This window comes from Lipotes vexillifer, unplaced genomic scaffold (assembly GCF_000442215.2).
Source record: "Lipotes vexillifer unplaced genomic scaffold, Lipotes_vexillifer_v1.1 scaffold391, whole genome shotgun sequence".
NCBI classification, from domain to species: domain Eukaryota; kingdom Metazoa; phylum Chordata; class Mammalia; order Artiodactyla; family Lipotidae; genus Lipotes; species Lipotes vexillifer.
This window is the reverse complement of record NW_006786248.1, coordinates 1,534,307-1,550,965: the sequence shown is the minus strand read 5'-3', so window position 1 is coordinate 1,550,965 and position 16,659 is coordinate 1,534,307. Positions and strand designations below refer to the sequence as shown.

Genomic DNA, 16,659 nt, shown 5'->3' with positions numbered 1-16,659 from the left:
CCAATATCCCTGATGAATATGGATGCAAAAATCAATAAATTACTAGCAAGTAGAATTTGACAACACCTGAAAAGGATTATACACCACTGCCAGGTGGGATTTATTCCTGGAATGTAAGGATGCTTCATCATATGAAAATCAATCAATGTCATACACCAAATTACCAAACTGAAAGACAAAAATAACATGATCATCTCAACCGATGCAGAAAAAGCATCTGACAAACACCCTTTCATAACAAAAAGTCAAACTAGACACAAAAGGAAATTACCTCAACATAATGAAGTCCACATAAGCAAAGCCCACAGTCAATATTATACCCAATGGTGTAAAACTGAAAACCTTCCCTCTAACATCAGGAACAAGGGAAGGATGCACACTCTCACCGTTTCTTTTCAACACAGTACTGGCAATCCTAGTCAGAGCATTCAGGCAAGAAAAACAAATGAAGGCATCCAAATAGGAAAGGAAGAAACAAAATTATCTTTGTTCATAGATGACAGGAATATGCAGGAAACCATAAAGATCCCACAAAAAAATGTTAGAATAAATGAATTCAGTAAAGTCGCAGGATACAAAAATCAACTTGCAAAAATCAGTTGTGCTTCTATAAACGAAAAATGAACAATCTGAAAAGGAAATTAAGAAAATATTCCCATTTGCAACAGCATCAAAAATAAAACACTTATGAACAGACTTACCCAAGGAGGCAAAAGACTTTTACAGTGAAACTGACAAAAAATTTCTGAAAGAAGCTAAAGAAGACACAAACAAATGGAAAGACAGCCTGTGTTCATGGACTCAAAGACTTAGTTAATGTTGTTAAAAGGTCCATACTACCCAAAGCAATCTACAGATTCAATTCAATCCCTATTGAAATCCCAATGGCATTTTCTCAGAAACAGAAAAAGAAATCCTAAAATTCATATGGAATCTCAAAGGACCCCAAATAGCAAAACTAATCTTGAAAAAGAAAAACAATGCCAGAGGCCTCACAATTCCTGATTTCAAAACATCTTTACAAAGCTACAGTAATTAAAACAGTATGGTACTGGTATAAAAACAAGTCATACAGACCAATGGAACACAACAGAGAATACAGAAATAAACTCTTACACATACAGTCAAATGATCTTCAACAAAGGTGCCATGGGTACACATGGGAAAGAACAGTCTCTTCAACAAATGGTGCTGAGAAAACTGTATATCCCCAAGCAAAGAATGAAGTTGGACCCTTAACTTATACTATACAATATAGAAGTTCATTCAAGATGAATTAAAGACCTAAATATATGACCTGAAACTATGAAACTCCTAGAAGAAAACATAGTGGGATAATTTCAGGACACTGGATTTGGGTAATGAATTCTTTGATATGACACCAAAAGCATACATAATGAAAGCAAAAATAGCCAAATGGGACTATATCAAACTTAAAAATAAGAAATATCAAAGGAAACAATCAATAGAGTGAAAAGGCAACCTATGGAATACAATCTATTCAATCTTCTGGGCTCAACAGTCTATGTCAGGAGTACAGGAACCAGAGGGTTGAGGCTGGAAGACAGTAGAGGGGCCATGGGACACTCTTAAAGACAAGGAAGGACAGATGGGATGAGAGAAAGCAAGTAAGAAAGCACACAAGGTCTGCAACCAGAGGTGGGTGTTTTAATTAAAGCTTTCAGGGTTAAAACAGTTCAGACCGACCTGCCTATGGGAATGGGAAGGAGCAGGAAGCAGAGGTGAAGGTTTCTGAAGATAAAATGGGTGGGGAACTGAGATGTTTTTAGAGGTTACCCATGTAAACAAAGACAGCAGGGGATCTGCAGCAGAGTACAAAAGTATGAGTTCTTCAAAGACTGAGAAAGGCCTGGGAGATAACTAGATAATGAAGAGAGAAGATGACACAGCCAGAAAAGCAGTCTCAAAGGAACAGGGATTCTTATACTGAGAAAATAACAGAAACAGTCCAGAAGCATTAGTGGAAAAAACGAGTAACAGTGTGTAGGAAACAAAGTCAAGGCTTACAGCACCCTGTATCCAGTAATGTAGAGACTGTTCTCACCAAGTCACCACCTTTCACTCCTTATTTTACTTAACCTTACTGAAAAACATAGGCCTTTTGGAAATTGTTGACTGTGGGCTTTCAGGACACTATTTCCTGATTTCCTCCTTTCTCTCTGGCTGTTCTTCAGATACTTCCCTTCCTAATCTAGAAATGCTTATTATACTCCCCAGGGACCAGCCATTAGACACTTTTTCTTTTGTATTTCTCTTCGGACAGTTTCATCTTTCAAGGCTTTAGAAACACCTGGTGACTTCCAAATGTCTCCTTCAGTATAGTTCAAACTCTGCTTGAGAAACTAGTACTATTCCAGCTCCTATGGCTATTTCTATATGGGCTCTTTCTTCAAGGAACTTACTGTTTAAAGGGGAAAAAAGCCAGAAGATTTTAACATCATAGGGACTCAAGAGGTATGGCAATATAAAGAGAGGCAATTTAACCAAGATGAATCACAAAGGATGACTAGGAACTGACAACACAAAGGGTGGGAAGACCGGTTCAGATAAGAGGGAAATGAGTGAGTGAAGGCAGAAGAGCCTAAGAACATGGTCTTATGACAACTGGAAGCAGTTCAACAGTAAAAAGTTCAAAGGACTCAAAAAATATGAAGAGGCAGGGAGAAGCCAGATTATGGGAGACTTTATAAGATATGATAAGAAATTCAGATTTTAGCCAGCAGAGGAGTAATCTTACAAAGGCTAATAACTTTCTCCACATAAAAATTCATGCACATATACTCCATCTGGCAAAAAGTTTCAGAATGTTCACAAACTATTCATAAACCACTAGATAAGAACACTTGCAGCAGGAGTCACTAAAGGGTTCTAAGCAGGTCAGTGACTAAGTCAAATCTGCCTTTATGATAATTCCATTTTCTAAACTGGGACCAAAGTTGGCAAAACTGGAGACAGGCAATCCAGTTAAGTGATGACTACTATTATAGACCAGGCAAAGAATGAAGAAGTAGCAGGAAAGAAGAGGAAACTGATGCAAGAAACATTTAAAAGATGCAGTATGTAGGGGCAAATGAGTTGGAACAGCTAATACCTAGGTTTCTAAGATGGACACCTGGGTAGAAGGTAGCGCTACAAGCTGAAATGATAACAAAAACAATAAACATTCATTAACATACAGTGAGTGGTTTTTGTAAATTATGTCCTTTAATCTTCACAAATTATCCTAGGAGCGAGGATTGTAAACTATTCCCACTAACATTTCTTAAACTTTCTTTAAGGACACGTAAGATATAATGAATAAAATACAAAATTCACATTGATTCTAAAAACTGCTTCATTGGAGTACTTCAACAAAACAGCAGAATTTTGCTCATTCTGCCTTCTGAGAAGACTCAGAGGCAGTTCATCTATTCTTCCATCCCTACCATGAACCAAGACATGTTTCCTTGTATTCAAAACAGAATATATAGGTTTCTACAATGCTTTGTGGTAGAAAAGTGGACAGACTATGACTCATGGCACTTCTATGCCTAACACCTTTCATTAGTTCCTATGTCTTTCAGGAGAAAACCAGGGACTTTTCAGTAGTATCAAGGCCTTTCACTATATGGTTCTAGCTTTCTAATTCCAACTACATTTTTCACCACTCCTCTCGTCTCGTAACTCTGTATTCCAGCATAACAGTTCAGAGGATTTGTTCTGCTGTCTTCCTTGGCTCCAGGTCTTAAAAAAGTTTTTCTTCCTGCCTAGAATACTATGATCTCTACATTTATAACTAATCATCCTCAAAGATTCAGCTTAGCTATCATTTCCAGGATCACGACTGCTGCTCCCACAGTAACCTGTACCTACTCTCAGTACACCTTATAATAACAGCCTATTAATTACATGGTAAGCTCCCTGAGACACATGATCTGATAATTTATTTATTAATAAATTAATAAATAACCTAGTGAATTTCAGAGCCTCAATGAGGAGTCTTCAATTTCTCTCCTGATATTGTCTAGATAACAGTGTCAATTAACTCTATCTTTTTCTAGTACTTAACCATAAAGGGAAACAGATGTCAGGATACCTCCCAGTTTCTTAGGTGTATCAGATGCACACAAAAGAATATGCAAAGGCTCAGTCTGAAGAAGAACGTGCTATCAGAACCCATAGGAGAGAAACCTGAAAACAGAAGAGCTATCTTTATTTGGTTGAAGAGATTTGTATCTTTTACTTCAGAATGTATTTCAAGATGTTACTTAATCCATAAATGTTTTTATACACATGTAAGTATTATTTGAGGTGAAAGTCGTGTAGAAATATTTTCTCCCACTCCACATTGAAAACAGCATCCAAGCTATATCTCAACTTCTGATTTCTGGTCCACAAGTAAGGAGCTAGGAAGTCACTTCTCCAATCCAATAACAAGTAAAAAGCTAAAGAGACTAAAAAATCCACAACTCTTCTTGAATCCCTAAGGGAGGGAGAACATAAACTGCAAACTGTTGTCCCTAATACTGAAGAGACAAACACAGTTTTACTGAAGCAGAGATCCACAAGCAGGAACCTGTGACAGGACATGAGACTGAGCATAGGTAAGTCTAGAGTTAAAAACTCTAGGGGGGCCCAGACACAGGGGAGCCCCCACAGTTCTTATGAGACTTACCCCAAGGAGCTCAAGCAGGTTCTCAAAGCAAGTACTGGGGATAATCCTCTCATGCTTCCAGCAGGGATAGGAGGAAAGGAACCATTTTGAGACACACCAGAGCCCTCTATTCTTCTTACCAAGGCCTGTCCTCAGGCAAACTAGTTTACCAGAGCCCACCCTAATGGGATATTATCAAATCCTTCCTTTCTCCTTATATCTCACTATCACATTACTAAAGCCCTATTTATAGCAATTCCTTTATTTGGGAAATCATGTCCAGCTATTAAGAAAAAATTACAAAGCATACTAAAAGGCAAAAAACACTATTTGCAACCACAGAGCAAGCATAAGAACTAGAAATGGCAGGGATGTTGGAATTAACACACCAGAAATTTAAACCAACTAAGGGCTAGTTAATATAAAATTTACCAGTTTTAATGAATAAAGTGGACAGCATGTAGGAACAGATGAACAATGTAAACAGAGAGATGGTTATCCTAAGAAAGAACTAAAACAAACAAACCTAGAGATCAAAAACAATGAAACAGAATTCAAAAATGTCTTTTATGGGCTTAATATAGACTGGAAACAACTTTTCTCAGTAGACTGAGAAAAGACTCTCTGAACTTGAAGATATATCAATACAATCACCGAAAACTGAAAAGCAAACAAAGCAAAGACTAACAAACACAAAACTGACTATCTAAGGACTGTGGGACAACTATAAAAAGTGTAGTATACACATACAGGGGATACCAGAAAAAGAAGAGAAAACACCATCAGAAATACTTGAAACAATGACTGAGAATGTCCCCAAATTAATATCAGACACCAAACAACAGATCCAGGAAGCTCAGAAAACACCAAGCAGGATAAATGCCCCCCAAAAAACCTTACACTTAGGCATATCATTTTCAGACTACAGATAATCAAAGGTAAAGAAAAAATTCTGAAAGAAGCCAGAGGAGGAAAACTCCTTACCTACAAAAGATCAAAAATAAGAATTACATCTGACTTCTCCTCAGAAACTATGAAAGGAGAGTGAAATGAAATATAGAGAGTATTGAGGGGAAAAAAAGAAAGAAAAAAAACACCAACTTAGGACTTCCCTGGTGGCGCAGTGGTTGAGAGTCCGCCTGCCGATGCAGGGGACGCGGGTTCGTGCCCCAGTCTGGGAAGATCCCACATGCCATGGAGCGGTTAGGCCCGTGAGCCATGGCCGCTGAGCCTGCGTGTCCAGAGCCTGTGCTCCACAACGAGAGAGGCCACAAGAGTGAGAGGCCTGCGTACCACAAAAAAACAAAAACAAAAACAAAAAAAACCCACCAACTTAGAATTCTGTACCCTGTGAAATTCTTCTTCAAAAGTGAGGAAGAAATAAAGACTCAGACAGATAAAAATTCAGGGAATTTGTTGTCAGTAGACCAGCCTTCTTGTTGAAAGAAGTTCTCTAGAGAGAAGGAAAATGATACAGATCAGAACCTCAAATTTACATAAAGAAGGAAGAGCACTGAAAAAGAAATAAGTGGTAAGTAAAGTAAAACCTTTTATTTTTCTTTATCTTAACTGACCTATCAGGTAACGGTTTGTTCAAAATAATACCACCATGTATTTGGTTACGAATACTTATGTGTGTGTACATATATGCTCATATATCTGTATATATACGCTTATATATGTATTTATGTGTATGTATGCTATTATCCAAGTGAAATTTATGACAGCAATGATACAAAGAATAGGAGGGAGGAATTAGGGTTATTTTGTTATTACAAGGTACTCACACTCCCTGTGATGTGATATAGCATAATTTGAAAGTGGACTAAGATTAGATGTAAATGCAAACTCTATGACATCCACTAAAAAAAGTAAAAATGTAGGATAACTGATATGCTAACAAAGGAGAGAAAATGGAATCATATAATATGCTCAAGTAAAAACCACAAAAGGAAGAAAAAGAATAGAAGACAAAAATAGGAACAAAAAACAAGGGCAACAAATAGAAAACAGTAACAAACATGTTAGATATTAAACCAACTGTATCAATAATCAGTTTAAACATTAACGGTCTAAATGCACCAATTAAAAGAGATGTCAGAGTGGATCAAAAAATAAGACCCAACTATATGTTTTCTATACTTTAAATATAAAGACACATATAAATTTAAAAAGATAGAAAAAATATATACCATGCTAACAATAATCAAAAGAAAGCAGGAGTAGCTATATTAACTTCAGCCAGAGGGCTTCCCTGGTGGCACAGTGGTTAAGAATCCACCTGCTGATGCAGGGGACACGGGCTCAATCCCTGGTCTGGGAAGATCCCATATTCTGCAGATCCACTAAGCCCATGTGCCACAACTACTGAGCTTGTGCTCTAGAGCCCGCAAGCCACAACTACTGAGCCCGCGTGCTGCAACTACTGAAGCCCGTGTGCCTAGAGCCTGTGCTCTGCAACAAGAGAAGCCACCACAATGAGAAGCCTGTGCACTGCAACGAAGAGCAGCCCCCACTCACCGCAACTAGAGAAAAGACCATGCACAGCAACAAAGACCCAATGCAGCCAAAAATAAAATAAAATAAATAATTTCAGCCAGAGCAGATTTCAAAGCAAAGTAGTTATCAGGGTTAAAAAAAGGGCATTACATAATGTGAAATGGGTCAGTTCTCCAAGAAGATATTATAATCCTTCATGTGTATGCACCTAACAACAGAGCATCAAATTACATGAGGCAAGAAGTGATAGAACTGCAAGGAAAAACAGATGAATCTACTACCATAGTTGGAGACTTCAATACCTCTCTATCAGGAATGGGCAGATCTAGCAGGCAGAAAATCATTAAGGACACAGATGAACTCAATAGCACCATCAATCAACTAACTGGATATAATCGACATCTCTGGACTACTTCATCCAACAACAGATTACACATTCTTCTCAAACTCACATGGAACATTCACCAAGACAGACCACATTCTGGGCCAAAGAACACACCTTAACACATTTAAAAGAACAGAAATCATACAATGTCTACATTCAGACTACAATGGAATTAAACTAGAAATCAGTAACAGAAATATAACTGGAAAATCTCAAAATATGTGGAGATTAAACAACACATTTCTAAGTAAAACAAGTCAAAGAAAAAAATCACAAGAGAAACTAAAAAATATTTTGAAATAAACACAACTCATCAAAATTTGTGAGATGCAGTGAAAGCAGTGCTTTAGAGGGAACTCATAACATTAAATGCATTTATTAGGAAAGAAGATCTTAAAAAAAAAAAATCAATCATCTAAGCTCCCACCTTAGTAAACTAGAAGAAAGAGCAAATTAAATCCAAAGTAAGCAGAAGAAATAATAAAAATTAGAGCAGAAATCAATGAAATTGAAAAAAGGAAATCCACAGAGAAAAAACAAAATCTGGTTCTTTGAAAAGATCAGTAATAAAACTGGTAATTCTCTAACCAGGCTAATTAAGGAAAAGAGAAGGCACACAAATTATTAATATCAGAAATGAAAGAGAGCACACTGCTACAAATCACATGGACATTAAAAAAACAATAAAGGAGTACTATGAACAATTCTGTGCCCATAAATTTGATAACCTAGATGCAATGGACCAATTCCTTGAAAGACACAATCTGTCAAAACTCACAAGAAGCAGACAACCTGAGTAGGCCTATATCTATTAAAGATATTAAATCAATTAAAAAATAACCTTCCAGGGTTTCCCTGGTGGCGCAGTGGTTGAGAGTCCGCCTGCCGATGGAGACGCGGGTTCGTGTCCCGGTCCAGGAAGATCCCACATGCTGCGGAGTGGCTGAGCCCGTGAGCCATGGCCGCTGAGCCTGCACGTCCGGAGCCTGTGCTCCACAACGGGAGAGGCCACAACAGTGAGAGGCCCGCGTAGCGCAAAAAAAAAATAAATAAATAACCTTCCAAAACAGAAAGCACCACTACCAGAAGGGTTTAACAAAAATTTAAGGAAGAAACTATACCAATTCTCTACAATCTCTTTCAGAGGACACAAGTTATATCACCATAGTCCACTCTGATAAAAGGCTTACTTCTCCTATGATATAATGCGTGTACAGTACTGAGCACAATGGCTTGTCATATGGTAAGTGCTCAAGAAGATGTTATTACCCAAGTTCTGTAGGCTATGTACATATATCAGTTTATTTATATTTAACTGATCCTAGAATATTCTTCCTACATTTCTACAAGGGAATTGAAAAGGTAGAAATAAACATTTTACATAAATGTAGTCATTTCACTCTTTCACATAATAAATACTTACTGACTACCTCTTGTATGCCTGGCACTCTCATTAGGCTTCCATGCTACTGACAGTATTAAATGAGCCAGACAACAAAGAAATCAATATGAAACCAGTCAGATGACATTAATCCCATGAAGATAAATACAGCACAGGAAGTGGCATAGGGAAGACAGAGCATGACCATTCTTTGAAGAAAGTTGGTCAAGGAAGGCCTCTCTGATAAGGCATCATTTAAGAGCTCTAAAGCAAGTAAGAAAGGAGGCCATGTGGATATCACAGAGAAGGGTCACAGAAAACACACACAAGTCTTAAGAACACCAAAACATTAAGGGCAACAGCATAAAGCCAGTGTAGACAAAAATGGTCAAGAGAAAATGGAAAGGTCACAGAAGTGAAAGGAAGTTCATACAAGGCCTTGTAGATCCTTTGAGTTTACTCTGAGAGAGACGGGAAGCCTTTGAAAGGTTTTGAGTATACGCAACATGGTTTAACTTCGATCTTAAAAAAGATCACTCTGGGGGCTTCCCTGGTGGCACAGTGGTTGAGAGTCCGCCTGCCGATGCAGGGGACGCGGGTTCGTGCCCTGGCCTGGGAAGATCCCACATGCCGCGGAGCGGCTGGGCCCGTGAGCCATGGCTGCTGGGCCTGTGCGTCCGGAGCCTGTGCTCCACAACGGGAGAGGCCACAACAGTGAGAGGCCCGCGTACCGCAAAAAAAAAATAAAAAAATAACCTTGAGCCATGGCCGCTGAGCCTGTGCGTCCGGAGCCTGTGCTCCACAACGGGAGAGGCCACAGCAGTGAGAGGCCCGCGGAAAAAAAAAAAAAAAAAAAAAAAAAAAAAGATCACTCTGGCTGCTACACAGAAAATACCTTGGTAAGGGGTAAGTACGGAAGCAGCAAGACGACTGGGAAACAACTTCATTCTTTTGGCAAATGATGGCTTTAATCAGAGTGGTTGAGGTGGAAATGGTGTTTAAAAAAAAGAAGTTGTTGAAGTATCAATTAATTTTAAAGGTGGAGTCAATAGGATTTGCTGATGTAAGACAAAGAGAAAACAAGGATGCTTCCAAAACAAAACTTTGGATGAACTGGAAGAAAAAACGAGTTGCCATTGATTAAAATGGCAAAAAGATTCAAGAGAAGCAGATTTGAGAGGATGAAAATCAAGAGCTCCATTTTGTTTTGGACTTAAGTGTGAGAATCAGGCATCCAATTACTGGATATATATGTCTCCAGTTCAGAAGGTAAGTCGGAGTTGGAGATGAAAATATGCAAGTTGTCATAGTATATATGTTAAAGTTCTTACCTAGAGAGAATAGATAATGATGGCCTGAGAACTAGGTCCTTGGTCATTATCCAACATTTAGAAAAAATAGGCTTTCCAAACACTGAACCATAAATCACTTGATACATTTACCCTTGGTTCCACTTACTGTATTAGTTATATACCTGAAAACATAGCCTAAGTGTTAGAGGTAGGGTTGGGGAGTAACTACCAAAGATAAGAAATCTGAAGTTACTAGAAACTGCTTTGAAATCATTAAGAAAATTAAAGAGTCTAAATTAATATGTGCAAAAAGACTACTACACATGGTATATATAAATTTAAACAAAATCCAAGTACATAATACATATAATTGAATAAAAAGATCTGGGTTATTGTGTTAGTTCTATTTTTAGGCTAAACTATAAATTAGCCTGCAGCTCTTAAAAACTTTTACTATGTTTTTCTGCACTCTAGGAAATGGGTGACACTAGGAATTCCTAAAAACAGGCATATTCTTTAATTTTATATAAATTACTATTTTAAATGTACTCAAGGTGTTCCCTAGTTAAAGGATGTCAAATGCAAATGCATCTCAAAGTGCTAAAAAAAAATCATGCTTTAATAAATTTAAGATGTTGCCATTAATAAAACACACTAGCTAATTCTTAGGTAAAAACAAGATTCCTTCACTACCTATTTTGTAAATCAAGACCCACAAGATTAAGGTAGAACAAATCTTACTAAATTACTGCCTGGTTACAATTTCTACAGGTATAGGAATTTGAGAAACTGTATCAACCTCACATTCTTGCCATCCTTGGTTTTTACTACAAAATGCAAGCCTCCATCTTTCCTTTTCCATTCTTTACTCTTGATTCATCCATCTAACCTCCTCCACCAAGATCTCTAGAAATACATTTATGATATAGGCTGCCACCTATCTTCAACTGCTTTATATAATAGTTCCTCAATCTCTTAGCTTTCACTAAAACCTGATTTACCCCCAAAGGCTTTTCTTACGTTGCAATCCTTTTAGGTGAGGGTTCCATAGACAACTCAAACCCCTAAGTGCACCATTTTTATTCTAATTGCTTATATTAAAAATAATGCCCATCCCCCCAAACAAAACAAAGCACAGCACAAACACAACTTATTCTTTGAAACTCATGTTACCTACCTGAAATCCTTCTTCCTTCCCTCTCTGGTCTCGTAAATTATACCCATATACTAAAGGCTCTATTTTTCCCGAGTTATATTGCCAGCATTGTGACTCCAATGTCTGTGTGCATGATCTATCCCAACACTCTAGTCCCCCAAATATTTGACTTTCTTAACTTGAGGGTCCCTCACCTCCTCTCAATTTCAGCCAATCACCACCTTAGGCTCTGATCATTATCATCTATCTTTGTAAGAGTTTCACTTATACTGAACTATCTCTTTGACACATCAGGCTTTTAGTAACCAACCCAACATCTTCACCTGGCATCACAACCTTTCCAACAGTGGCCATCGCCAATGACATATAAGTTCAACTACTCCAATGTTAACACTCTACACACATGCCACTTCCCATATGCTCTAATAGCCAACCCTGAAATACCATGCATCTTCTAGCTATTAAAGAAAAGTCTTTAAACAGCCAAGTATGCAGTAAGCTAACCTTAGCTGGCCACTCAGTAGCATGAGACTCTCAATAATATCTGGTCCACTTCTTCACCCATTTCCCCCAATAACTTTCCAAGTTTTCAGTCTTCTCAAATCCCCTAACCAAACTCCGTGTTCCACGATAACTATTTGAAAATATTTCTTTAAAAGTTACATAGTCAGGGGCTTCCCTGGTGGCGCAGTGGTTGAGAGTCCGCCTGCCAATGCAGGGGACACGGGTTCGTGCCCCGGTCCAGGAAGATCCCACATGCCGCGGAGCAGCTGGGCCCGTGAGCCATGGCCGCTGAGCCTGCGCGTCCGGAGCCTGTGCTCCGCAACGGGAGAGGCCACAACAGTGAGAGGCCCGCGTACCACACACACACACAAAAAGTTACATAGTCAGGACTTCCCTGGTTGTGCAGTGGTTAAGAATCCTCCTGCTAATGCAGGGGACATGGGTTCAAGCCCTGGTCCAGGAAGATCCCACATGCTGCGAACAACTAAGCCCGTGTGCCACAACTACTGAGCCTGCCCTCTAGAGCCCACAAGCCACAACTACTGAGCCCGCATGCCACAACTACTGAAGCCCACGTGCCTAGAGCCCGTGCTGTGCAACAAGAGAAGCCACCACAATGCAAAGCCCGCGCACCGCAACGAAGTGTAGCCCCTGCTTGCCGCAACTAGAGAAAGCCCACAGGCAGCAACGAAGACCCAACGCAGCCATAAATAGATAAATAGACAGACAGATAGATAGATAGATAAATTTATTACAAAAAAAAGTTACAGGGTCACAAAACTACCAAGAAATATCACCTTACTCCCATTAGGATGGCTACTATGAAAAAAACAGATAATTACAAATGTTGATGAGAATGTGGAGAAATTATAACCTTTGTACATTATTAGGTCAGAATGCTAATTTGGTGCAGCCACTGTAGAAAATAGTACAGAGGTTCCTCAGAAAATTAAAAATAGGACTACCATACGATCCAGCAATCCCACTTCTGGGTATATACCCAGAGAAGTAAAAGCAGGGTCTCAAAGAGGTATTTGTACATTGCAGCATTATTCACAATAGCTAAAACATAAGCAACCTGTGTCCATCAACAGATGAATGGATAAACAAAATACGTTATATACATACAACAGATTATTCAGCCTTAAAAAGGAAGAAAATTCTGACATATGCTACAACAGGGATGAACTCTGACATCATGCTACGTAAGTAAAATAAGCCAATCACAAAAAGACAAATACTGTGGGCGCTCACAGTAAATGAGGTAGAGTCGTTAAAATCATAAAGACAGAAAGAATGGTGGTTGCCAGGGGCTAGGGAGAACGGTGAATGGGGAGTGATTGTTTAACAGGTACAGTTTCAATTTTGCAAGATGAAAAGAGTTATGCAGATGATGGTGGCAATGACTGCACAACAATATGGATGTACTTAATACCACTAAATTGTATACTTAGAAATAGTAAAGATGGCAAATTTTGTTATGTGCATTTTACCACAAAAAAATTTTTTTTAAAAGTTACATGGACACATAAATTTGAGAAATACATTTTATAGTTCCTTCTTGGAGATGCACAATGTACATCAGCATTTTAAAGGATTTCCACTATTTTCAGTAGAGAAATCTGCTGTTTCAGTCTGCATGTCCCAAGCTTAATCCACAACCACTTTTTCAAGAAGCACATAGTGGTGTAGCTGACCTAATTTACTAAGAAAATTGACAGTTCAGACACAAATGACTTTGACTTCCCCATTCTTACCTACCAACACATTTAACATCACATATCCATTTTTACCTCCTTCTTCTAGTTTCATAAGATATGGGTCTTTGCTCTTATTCAAGAGAAATCCCTACACCTATATTCTTCATTCCAACCCTTACTACCTTAAAAACCTTGCTTCAACAATTACCACTTCTCATATTATCTTAAACTTCTTATATTCTCACAACTAATCACTGAAGTCTTACCTACTTCACATTCTATTTTTCTTTCATCCAGAAAACTTTATCTTGAATTCCTAATATACCACTGCCCTTATTTAGGCCCTCACTGACTGAAGCCCTGGTCAACGTACCACCACGTGATTTCTCCTCAATCCTGCATCCCTGTTGGCAAAGTTATTAAAAATATACACCTAACAAGGTTACTACCCCTACTTAGCAAATTCTTTACTGACTCCCAAATACCTATGAGAGACAGGCCAAGGTCCTTTACATAGTATGCAAGCACCTAGTCCTTTCTTTCAAGTCTCATCTCCTTCAATTTCCTACATTTCAGTCAGTCTATGATCTAAAAATCCTCAACTGCCTACTGTTCCCTACATTCACTATGCTGCTTTGTAACTCTGCTCCTGCTTCTGCCTAGAATGTGCTATCTAACTCCCAGTCACACTTCAAGACTTAACTTAGCCTTCCCTGATCACCCCTATTTCCCTGCCATCTGGATTAGGTCCCTATTGCATCAGGGTACTTGAGTACCCTGGTACTTCTCTATGTTCGTGTTCCATCCTGGGTATCCTTCTACCACAATGATTGAAATGATTTGCTTCTGGGTCTTTCACACTGAGTAGACTAAATTTATGTAGGTTAATTTAGCTTAACTAATCTTACGCATCTCTGTATCCACAAAACAGCACCCAATATCTTATACACAGCAGGCACTTAATAAATGATTGTTAAGCTGAACTCTTCCCCATCTATTTCCCCAAAACTGCTAGGTGAGCAAAAATATGTAAGAATCCAGGGGCATGCAATTATCTATCCAGAAGTAGAAATCTAGTAGCACGTTACCAAGATTTAGAGGTATTTATTTGGTAGGGAAAATATCAGACATGTGTATTCCTATCTTCCAATTTACTTTTTAAAGCATTATACTCTCTTTAACTGGAAATTATTTTCAAATAACGTGATACCATTTAAAGCAATCTAGCGCAACTTAAAAGACACCACAGCCTCAACCAAGTTATACTTACATTCGGCTAGCTTCAATGTCGTCAGACTGAGGTTCTCCTGATGATCTGTAAAATGCAATTCAGTAAAGTTAAGCAAAATATTCCATATTTCAAAAAGGGGCAAACATTTTATTTTGGAAGACATATTTGAAAACAAGATTTAATGGTTAACAGTTTTAAAAGTTCAACATGAGAAAAAGTGATCAAATCAGATTGCCATACAACACATTTACTGTAAGGGCTAGACTAATAAAAACTCAGTTCTCTTTTTTTTTAAGGAAAGGAAACTGTAAACACTATATTTAGATACCAACATACAAACCAGTGTAATAAATCATAATTATTCACAAAGTCAAATATTTATAATAAAAACCCACAACTATGAAACCTTCTACAGCCAAGTATTGGTTATCCACAATATCAAAAGTATTCACTGGTATTAACTAACAGTCCCAAACTTTAGATGAGGGATCAGCAAACTACTGCCTGGGATGACAAACTAAGGCCTGGGTTGGCCGCCTATTTTTGTAAAGTGGTACTGGCACAGAATCACGCTCATTTATTTACGGCTGCTTTTACATTACAAAAGCAGAGCTGAGAAACTCTGTCAGAGACATGTGGCTCACAAAGCCTAAAATATTTATTACCTAGTCCTTTAATAAAAAGTTTGCCAACCTCTGCTGTAGATAATTCAAATTTCAATCTAATACCCTTCTGAATTTTGAGACACTTAAGTCTGTTTTACCATTCTAACCATGATTACCTTATTTCAACAATGAAAGTAGCTTTCCCTGAAAATACACTGGCAGGATGTACTACCTGTCAAAATTGTACCATCCTAGGGTATTAAAATTTTGCTGTGGATAACTGTGAATTGACTTCAGTTATAAATAGTTGCCAGTTATTTTTTTTTTTTTTTAATATACTGCTGCTATTTTAAGTAGAAATACTGAAAATTCTAAGACACTAAGAAGCCTTTTATTTTCATTTTGGGGCATGAACCAATTTTGCCTACCCCATCATGCTGTTAAAAATAAATTCCTGTTACTCTATTCACTTTTACAACCAGCATCAGTCAATATATATTGTATTAAGGTGAATCAACATAATACTGATTTCTAACACTTTCAATTCACAAAACAGGTAAAATATTTTTTAGAGGTCAAAAGCTAAATTTTCAAACTGACATTACAAGGACTTGATTTGTAAATTTATAACTGACTTGAGACTTCAAATTCTAAACAACTTTTAACAAGAGAATCTTAAAATCAGAGCCACCAGAAAAGAAAAGAATCTGTTTTCCATATTTCTTAGATTTTAAAAAACTCACTTCTTTATCAGACTTTCAAAATTACCCCTCACTGCAGTGGTCCAAGGACAAGAATGCAAAAAATAAAAATAAATAAAAAAAAAAATCCAGCAGCTCAAATATTTATTTTAGATCTTCTTTGCAGTATATTTACATTTTCAATTTTGCACAAAATGATACTAGAACTAAAAACTGGGGCATGCTGGAGGTGGCAGTGACTTGGCAGTGACACAAATGCAAAAATTTCACTCTACCCTCTCCCCCAGGGAGCAAGCAAATCACCTTTGTGACACACCTGGTCTCCACCAGCCTTGTGGGTAAGTACCCCAAGATTGCTTCCAAACTTGTATCTCTCAGACAGAAGAGCTAAAAAGTGATGATAACCCCATGTACCAGCTGACTCATTTTTGAAAGTGCGACCCTCCAGCATCAGATGTCATACTGTAAGGAGGCAGAGCAGGCTTGCAAAACAAAAAATAAACCTGCTGGCACTAAGGGAAGAGAGGCAGATTAGAAGCTTTCATACATGT

At 38.0% G+C, this 16,659-nt stretch overlaps 1 protein-coding gene across 1 annotated transcript in view; it reads right to left on the bottom strand.

The window, feature by feature from the left end:
- The window catches only part of UBE3A (ubiquitin protein ligase E3A), a 64,363-nt gene that overhangs the window by 43,586 nt on the left and 4,118 nt on the right, over positions 1-16,659 (bottom strand). Inside the window, exon 3 of the mRNA XM_007458431.1 lies at positions 14,842-14,886. Coding sequence (XP_007458493.1) covers positions 14,842-14,886 — 45 coding nt within the window. The remainder of the gene's footprint in view (positions 1-14,841; positions 14,887-16,659) is intronic.